This window comes from Pinus tabuliformis, chromosome J (assembly GCF_031772625.1).
Source record: "Pinus tabuliformis cultivar Carrire ecotype Pingquan chromosome J, CPIR1, whole genome shotgun sequence".
Classification (NCBI taxonomy): Eukaryota; Viridiplantae; Streptophyta; class Pinopsida; order Pinales; family Pinaceae; genus Pinus; species Pinus tabuliformis.
Genome location: NC_142295.1, coordinates 63,307,374 through 63,316,401, shown reverse-complemented (window position 1 = coordinate 63,316,401; position 9,028 = coordinate 63,307,374). Strand labels below are relative to the sequence as shown.

The following is a 9,028-nucleotide window of genomic DNA, read 5'->3' as shown; positions in this document are numbered from 1 at the left end:
AATGAGAATTCTAATTATGCAAATGTGATCTATGCAAGAGAATTCTCAAACACAAGATGATTCTAATGTAATCTAAGAACCAATCAAGTGCAAGTCGAGAAAATTGGGTGAGAGTTCCAAGTAATGACCAAAGGAAATCAAATTAAGAATTTCTCAAAAAAGAGACTCAAAACACCCAATTGATAAAAGCTTAAAATAGGAGTGCCAATGGAATTAACCTAAGAAAAGTTCCTGACAAGTCACATGCAGGTTTGGGCAGAGGATAAAAACACCTAAACAAATCCTAAGCTGACTGAAAGAGAAAGTCTTAAGTTTTTCAAAATTTTGACAGGGTCTGCAGGCCCGCAGTCCACACAGGTGCGGTACCACTCTGTGTGTAAAGCAAAAGTGCGGACAGGTCCGCACTGTGTTACAAGCAGAGGAAGCGGTCCTCTCCCAAAAGTATGAAAAACAAAAAATAATCCAAGATCTACTAAACCTACCCAATTCCACACACAGCAAGCCAAAAACTAAAACAAAAACACAGTTTCTCAAGTCAAAGTAAAGCAAATCAAAAAATCAAGTCCCCAGCGGAGTCGCCATTTTGTCTGCCGGATGAGTCGTTCTTGCGGACAAGACCGACCTCCCTAGTATCTAATGATATCTAGTGACAAGCAAGCCAATCAAATTCTATCTTTCTCTAAATATGCAGTTTATAAATAAAGGCAAACAAGTGTTTTAGGCCTACCTTGGGTCCAATGCAAGTTTGTGGAAGCCTCGCTCCTTTGATCCAAATGAGCTCCCTTGTCGCGAATCTGCAAACATAAACAAACACACAAATTAAATAGCACCTGAAAAGCCAATATCATAAAGCATACTTAACATGATGATCAAGGAATTCATGAAACAAATGACATAAGACAATTTGTTGAGAAAAATGAATCCGATTGTATTAATTCAAATCAAAGAAGAACTTTACAACCTGTGCCTTGATGTTGTACAAGCTCCTCCCAGGGGCCAACAAGAAGTCTCCTCTACTTTGACAAGTTTCACTCTCTTCCCAATGAAGCCAAAAAGGTATGTGATCTCTCCTCTCAAGCTTAACTAGGAAGTCTCAATTCCACCAGCATTTACCCTCAAAAATGTTCAACTTCTAACCTCCCTAGCAAGCAGCCCAATGCCTTAATTTATAGTGCAATGGAGGGAAGTTACTAGGTCCACCTTCAAAGGGATAAAGCCCTCCTTCAAAGGGATAACTCCTCTCATCAAGGGATTAGCTCCTTCTCTTTTGGGATGCATGAACCACCTAAGAGCGAACCATCCACGTCAAAATTCCTTCTAGAATCATCTAGAATTAACCCAAAGTGAGTTTTTTAGAATAAACTTGTGCCTTTTTTACTTTCACAGGGGTCTGCACCCACTCCTTTAGAGACAGAGCGGGCAGGTCCGCAGGTAATATCAACAGGGGGTGCGGGACCGCAGGAAACAGTGAGAGAAAGTGCAGAACCAGAGGTTTATTGATTTTTAAGGTCTTTCTCTCATTTTCAAAGCTTGACATGAAGAGCTGAGGTCTGAGACTTGCTTAGGAGGACAGTATAAGTGATGATAGACCCATACTGACTGCAAATAGTCACGGTGACAATATTTTTGTGTAACAGACCCTTGTATGCAGAGGCTAGAGATGGAAGCACGCGAGCTCAAACAACGCTACGATGAGGTTAAGGGCACAACACGAACCGTCGCGCTGACACAGAGACTAGCCAAGCTGCAGGAGGCCAAGTAGTTGAAGGAACAGGTGGACGCAGTGCTGCATAAGGAAGTAGTGCTCAAGGCGAGACTAAAGCCCTGACTGGATGACGCTTACGCAGTGACAGGGAATATCGAAGGAAAGCTTACGACTTTGCAAGCAATGCAACAAAAGCTTCAGGCTGACAATGCAAGAGCAGTGACCGAGAAGACAATGGAAGACGCAAAGCAGACAACAGCTCAGTGCACGACCGAAGTTTCGGTCATACGGGTCGAGCTGGAAGGGCTTCACACAAAGATCTCCATGCCTACTGAGTGACTCGAGGGTGAGTCACGATGTTTCTGTTGGGGGCCTGTTGGAAACGAGATCCCCTAAAAGGGCAGTTTTGGGGCTAAAAGCCCATATTTTGGTCAAATTTTGTAAGAAACTTGTAAAGACTTGGCTTTTTGTGGTCATGGAGTGCGTAGGTGTTATAAGTCATAAACGGTTGTCTGCCTTTAGTTTTGAAAAGTAAAGTCGGCTGTAAGAGATCTACCCAAGGTCCGCGGACCATGGGATTGTATAAAAAGAGCTAAGCTCTAAGTGGTTAGAGTAATCAATCAATACAAAAGATAAGAGAGTGATAGATCTGAAGTAAGAAGTCTAAGTTTTGGGTCGTAGAGTAGGTAGAGGCTCTGCCGCTGAGTGCGCAGAGGCCTAGGGTGGAAGTCTGCAACTCAGTGTGCGGACCCCTGCAGCTATGTGCACAGGGTGGATAGAGTCTGTAATCACTTGGAAGAGATTAATAAAGAGAAGTATTTTGCAATTTTTGTGTCTTTTTTCCGATTGATGCATCTTGTCATTTTATGTGTGAATTTCCTTTATAATGCTTATATGGTGCGCACATGTGTATAATTATGTTGGATAATTGAACGCATATAAGAATATATGTTTACGCGGTGCTAACTGTGAGTATCTAATAAGACAAGTAAGATTCTTAAGATAACTTGACAATCTGTGCAATACGCTGCCTTAGCAGCACGAAAGTATCTGAATCAAAGGATAGGGTTGTGCGAAGGTCAGTCGTACCCTTTCACGGAGGTATTGAAGAACAAAATAGAGGGCTCGTCTGACAAGCCCTAGAGCGAAGTGACCTGCGCGAAGGTAGGAATAAAGGGAATAAAACGACATCACGACCATCTCAGGGTGCGAAAACTTGGTTCCAACATCCCCCCATACTGCTTCGAGGGAGACTTCTGTACGCGCTCCGCGGGCTGATGCCGAAAGGGCCAGTAGTGTAGGGATTTGTTTGGCTAATTAACGTTGAACCTGGGTCAGGCCCCCGTAAAGCCAACAATAGGTGTCAGGCATACGTGGCAAGACTAGTGGAATGTGATAAGGCGCCAAGCCTTCAAGCACCAGAATCTACGCGAGCCTTCGTATAAGCAGAAGCGTGGATAGGGATAAGTGGACTCCGCCCGGGGACTTATACCCAATGGCATTGTTAAGTCGCCTTTTAATAAAAGCAAGGCTATGAGGATGGGACCTACATGGCAAGGCGAACCCCACCTAGGAGGCATACCTCGGTGGCTCTACGTGAGCCTTTATTTATATACATCGCAACGAAAGTGAGGTGGTAGTGGACCCTGCCCGAAGGTCTTAGAAGGAGAGGCACACAAGGGTGTTGTTAGGCTGACTAAGCGTCGGGCTTATGTGACATGAGGGACTCACACGAGGGTTTGAATACCTGACGGTTATGATTGCAACGCAGGTTGGATCAGAGTGGGTGGAGCCCACCTGACTGGTGCCTAACCCAACCATATAAAGTTGGAACGCCCAAGGCTATGCGCTGGGCTTAAAGGGTCGGGACATGTTAGATACAATGCTCAGTCACAATGCTTGATTCCAGGGGCGAAGAAAGAATAAAGAGCTTGGCTTCGGGGGCTATCGGGAGGGCTTTGACCACGAAGGGAAGCCAAGGTAGGCATAGGGAAATAAAGGCTACGAAGGAATTAGTGTTGGAGCATTGAGGTATTTGGGATGATGCCGCAAAGGCCAGTCTAGAAGTGAAGTAGGGCCGCGAAGTTCGTGGGTTAAAGAAGAATGGGCACAACACCATTTTTACTCCTCCCACCTATAAATATAATTAGTCCACTTGCGTAGAGGGACTGACCCTTTTAAACTCCTTCCACTGTGATTAAATTTTATAAAGGGATTTATATCCCGAGGAGAGAAGAAGCCCCATTTTAGATAGAAGACTAGGCCTAGTGGGTTCTGAGCAAACCTGCTCTCAGATATGAGGTCAGATTTGCATCAACAAGGGTATGCATGTTTAATATGACTAAGTTCATGTCGCTAGAAATTGACATAAATTAGACTTTTAAACATAATTGTTCCAATATGAACACTCACAAGGTTTTTGCCAAAATGTCTACAATATAAATGGCTAAAAAAAATGTAATTCCATTGATCATAACATTAAGGCATTTATAAATGGGATCATCCCCTTATACAAGCTTATATCACTAACCCTGTAAGATTCCAACTTGAACCTTATGAACAAAGAATAATATAGATTAGATTTCTTAAGTGGTATAAATGCCTAACACTTTGACATATGGCTTTAGGATTAACTTTGATGAAAAATTTGTTCTTGTATTTTTTGGCATAGGTTAACCTTAAGGTAGATCCACTTATGAGTGTCACGAGGGTTAAAAAATTTAGAGGCTTATGGCAAATGCACTACCTAAGAGGATCCTAGATGCACTTAATAAACTCATGGTATTGCATCGAGAGGCTCAAGAGTTCAACCTAAATAGGACGATGAATGTGAGTATATATTTTTATCAAAGTGTTTGCACCACTCTGATAGTGTAAAGGTCTAGGTGGTTGTGCATATCTAGCCATAAGGCTCCCAAACCTCTTCAACTTAGACATTGATAACAAATTATGAGGGGATTTTACCTAAGAAGTTACTTAAGATTCAACACCTTAAACCATCACAAGTGACATGAAATTTCAAACAAAATTTTATTAGCAAGAATCTCAGTGCCACATGATAGATCTTTAAGACAAATTCATGAGGGATATTATGTGACACCATTGCTATGAATGTTATGTGCTTGAACAAAAGATCCTTACAGAGCGATATTAGATGGTAGGGTGGCCATTTTCCCTCCACTAACCTTATGATAGTTGATTTAGGGCCCATGAGCTAGATCATAACAATGATGCTATAAAATATAACTGCAAAGTTTATTAGACAACTAGTAAACTTGGCTATGACACTTAATTTTGTGAAAAATCTCACATACCAATTCAAAATAAACAATACTTTTGTCTCAAACTCAAAAAGCTTTAATTATCAACTCTACTCAATTACTTTTTAATACAACACAATATACATATAAAAAAATGGTTTATGCATGCAATCACCTCTAACATGAGATTAAAAAAAAAATACTTCAAAATCTAGAACCTAAAAAACAAATTACCAAAATTCAAACCTTAACCAAATACATAAAACACCCCACAATAATAATTGACAATATTACAATGATCTAAAATAGAACAAAGAAACCCTAACAATAATTTAAATATTTAATTTATAAAAATATACATAATCTATCCCTTATGAATTCTAATTTATAACCTTTAAAAAACATACCCTATTATTAAACCTATTTAAATTAGACCTTAAAATCAAATCCTCTTTTTTTAGCAACACAATTGGGCTTTGCAAAGTAATCCCTACGGTTACGGATGCCTATAAGAAAGATGAAACAAGAAAAGGTATCCATAAAATATCAAACCATTATGTTTGTGTTTCAGGCCCCGCTTTGAAAGTGCGTACGACCGGAACCCAAACCTACAGCGGATTGCAAGGCTAAAAACCCTCTGAACAAATTACAATTCATCTTGTAATTCCTATTTCTACGACTTTTCTTTCTAGCGTTGCCATTTCAACACGAAACCCCAATCTGTTTTGCAAACCTCAGGCACTCTTCCGCTTTGATTTGCTTCGCTCGCAGAGGCGGCTCGAATCGAGACACCCACTGTTTGCCGCTGAAGCTTCTCACGTCCCCAGTTCGAATCCCACAATGTGGCACGAAGCAAGGAGATCCGAGAGGAAAGTCCACGATTTGATGGACGCGGCCCGTCGTCGTGCCCAGCGACGTGCGGTTTACCTGGCAAAGCGGCGGGGGGATCCCCAGCAAAGTCTACTGCTTACAGGCAGTCGCTGCCGCTTGCACCACGACACGGTCCTTTATCAGGCCACTCAGGATCAACAAGGCTTGTAAGTTTAATCACTGGTTTCAACGCATTACTATGTCATGTATTGCTAAAGATTTATTCAGGTAGCGGTTTTAATTTAATTTTTAAAGTCGTTTGAAGCTGACTGATGAATTCGGCAAATTAATTCTTTCGGCCATGTCAGAGATCTATTGAATTAGGGTTTTAAGCTTAGTGTCTATTCACACCGTCTGATAATTTTGTCAAATAAATTCCTTCATTCATGGCGAAGGTGTTATAAATATATAGGGTTGCTTCATCGCGTCTGATGGTTTTTGCAAGTTAATTTTTTACACCTGCTGCTATATTAGCTTGTTGAAAGTGTAACAATCTGCAGCTTCAAATCTATATTTTGAGTAAACTCTACAATTGGTCCAAATCGATTTTCTAAGGCATTCCAGTTCGAAGGCACTACCAATATTATCCTAATTGATCCTTGTCGTCTGACGAATAAGAGATGACTTGAACTCGTGGAAACTGCGCAAATAAAAAACATAGAAGTAAAACAATGCAATGCGCTGGATTCTACAAAAGATGAATTTTATTCAAGATTATAATGTCTATATGATGTTAAATTTCAATGCTAATTGTTTATATGCCTTCATATGGGCCGAGTCAAGTGGACTTGTGACATGCTCACGAGACTTGCTTCTATTCTATCAAAATAGCCGAGTCAAGCTTGGAGAATTGGAGAAGTTGACTTTGACTTGGTTTCCTCAGAGCAGAGCGAAATTTGGGAGTCGACTTTGATTCTGAATAGTCCGGTAGCACTTAAAGTTTGTCAAGATAGTTTATAGTATATTGTAAGAGACGTATTAATGTATATATATTATATTCAACCAAATCGACTAACAAGCCTGATGAAAAAACTTGGTGGGTTGTATAATCTAAACAGGAGAAAAAAATCCAGTTTTGATCAGAAAAAATAATTCAGATTTTCCTAAGTTTTTGCTGAGCACAAGTTGAACTCTTACTCCCTGGTACCAATAGTGATTCTCAAGCATTAAATAAATGTGGGCCGGTAATGTTCAAAGGAAATGTTGATTTTCATGAGCAATTTCTGAAGGTTGTCAAACACTTATTTCATCAAAGCTTCTTTTCGGAGGGTAGTGTAAATAATAAATATAGAGGTTTGCCTAGATCATGGAACTAAAAATCTAGATGGTGAAAGTAGAAAAGGAACTTCAATCCTTTAACAGGGGATTCTGGTAGACTTAGAAATAGGGATCGATAAAACATGATCCACTGCAGGAGAAGGAAGAACAGATGAAAAGTAGGGGCAGAAGGTGGGCCCCACTTAGCCCCCTTAGGATTTGTAGCAGATGGTTTGAATTGCAGCACTGCCCGATGCCCCAAGATCACATGAGTGATGAGTCGAAATGTGTTTTTATTTTTTAAATTATGATATTTAGGTAGACAATTGTTTATCCAATTTTTAACATCTGGATTCCAGTAGACGTATAAATTGGGATTGTTAAAACATGTTTCACTGCAGGAGAAGCAAGAACAGATGAAAAGTAGGGGAAGAAGGTGGCCCCCACTTAGCTGCCTTAGGATTTGTAGCAGGTGGTTTGAATTGCAGTACTACCAGATGCTCCAAAATCACAGAGCGATGAATTGAAGCATGTATTTCTATTTTATAAATTACAATATTTTGGTAGACAATTCTTTACCCAATTTTTAACCTCTGGGCCATGCCCAATTTTTTTTCATAAATTCCGTTATAAAAACTGTAAATAAAATATTGTTTTACTCAGATAGTTCATTTTAGTTAGGCAAAAATAGAAATAATTAAAGGGAGTGGAATATTTAGACGGTTCGTTTAAGCTGGCAGAAATAGACAGAATTAAAGGGAATGGAGGTTACCTAAATTTTTTAGGATAATGTAGGTTTTTGGCTAGATGTCAATAACCATGTATCCATATCCATCTTGATAGCCACTTCACTTGTGGGGCAATTCTGTAGTGAATTATTATATATGACCCCACTTATACCTACATGGAAGTACTACGATGATCCACATGGAAGAGCTGAGATAGCTCAGTTGGTAGAGTAGAGAACTGGAATACTCATGTATCCATATCCATCTTGAGAGCCACTTCACTTGTGGGGCAATTCTGTAGTGAATTATGATATATGACCCCACTTCCATGTACCTACATGGAAGTACTATGATGATCCACATGGAAGAGCTGAGATAGCTCAGTTGGTAGAGTAGAGAGCTGAAAATCCTTGTGCAAACAATTCAAATCTAGTTCCTGGAAAGATGTCAATATCCATCTAGATAGCCACACTACTTCTACGATGATTATTTAGTGAAGTATGGTATATGACTCCATTTCCTTGTGGCCATTAGCTTGGCAACCTTTTGTTTCCTCTGCTATTATGATGAAACAAGAGGACAAACAGAAAGATTGTTGACATGGGAAAATTGACCTTCAATAGATAGGGGTACTCCCTAATGTGAAGTCCTAGTCAAACCTCACATTGTTTGGTGTAGAAGACCTATTCAGGTTTTGGCCTGGCTACCATTACTATAAATGAATGGGTATGGGGGTTGATGGATATGCAAAGTGCAAATTGCAATATGAACTAAAAATAAATACTAGAAATAAAACTAGAGGCTCTTTGAGGAGGAGAAAATTACAATTCACAACCTTCATAGTCATGAATTAACACATTTAATTCAATTGGCACTTGCAAAGTGCAAAAGAACAAAATTTGAGAAGTCTGAAACAAATTGCTTTCCGGTTAATGCTTGGTTTGACGAGGAATGCAAAAAGGCAAGGAGAATGTGGAAAATCAAACAAGGATAACATAAAGCTCAAATCTTACAAGCAGTTATTAAGCAAGAAAAAGGTTGATTTCATGGTTTCAGGGAAGAACTAATCTTCCTTGGGAAAAATAATCCCAAATTATTTTGGAAGGAGCTTCAACTGAAAAAGATACAAATTGGAAATAATATTACAACTTCTAAATGGTTTGACTATGCAAGACAACTCTATGAGCAGGTTCCCAAGGTTGACCCTC

At 39.8% G+C, this 9,028-nt stretch overlaps 1 protein-coding gene across 2 annotated transcripts in view; it reads left to right on the top strand.

Annotated features, from left to right (window-relative positions):
• Positions 1-5,501: 5,501 nt before the first annotated feature.
• LOC149225516 (CLK4-associating serine/arginine-rich protein) overlaps positions 5,502-9,028 on the top strand; it is a 57,422-nt gene continuing 53,895 nt past the window's right edge. The window contains exon 1 of one of the 2 annotated variants that reach the window (XM_089377114.1): positions 5,502-6,002. In XM_089377114.1, coding sequence (XP_089233240.1) covers positions 5,806-6,002 — 197 coding nt within the window. In that variant the 5' untranslated portion in view covers positions 5,502-5,805. The remainder of the gene's footprint in view (positions 6,003-9,028) is intronic. The other variant, XM_089377115.1, reaches the window with a different exon arrangement.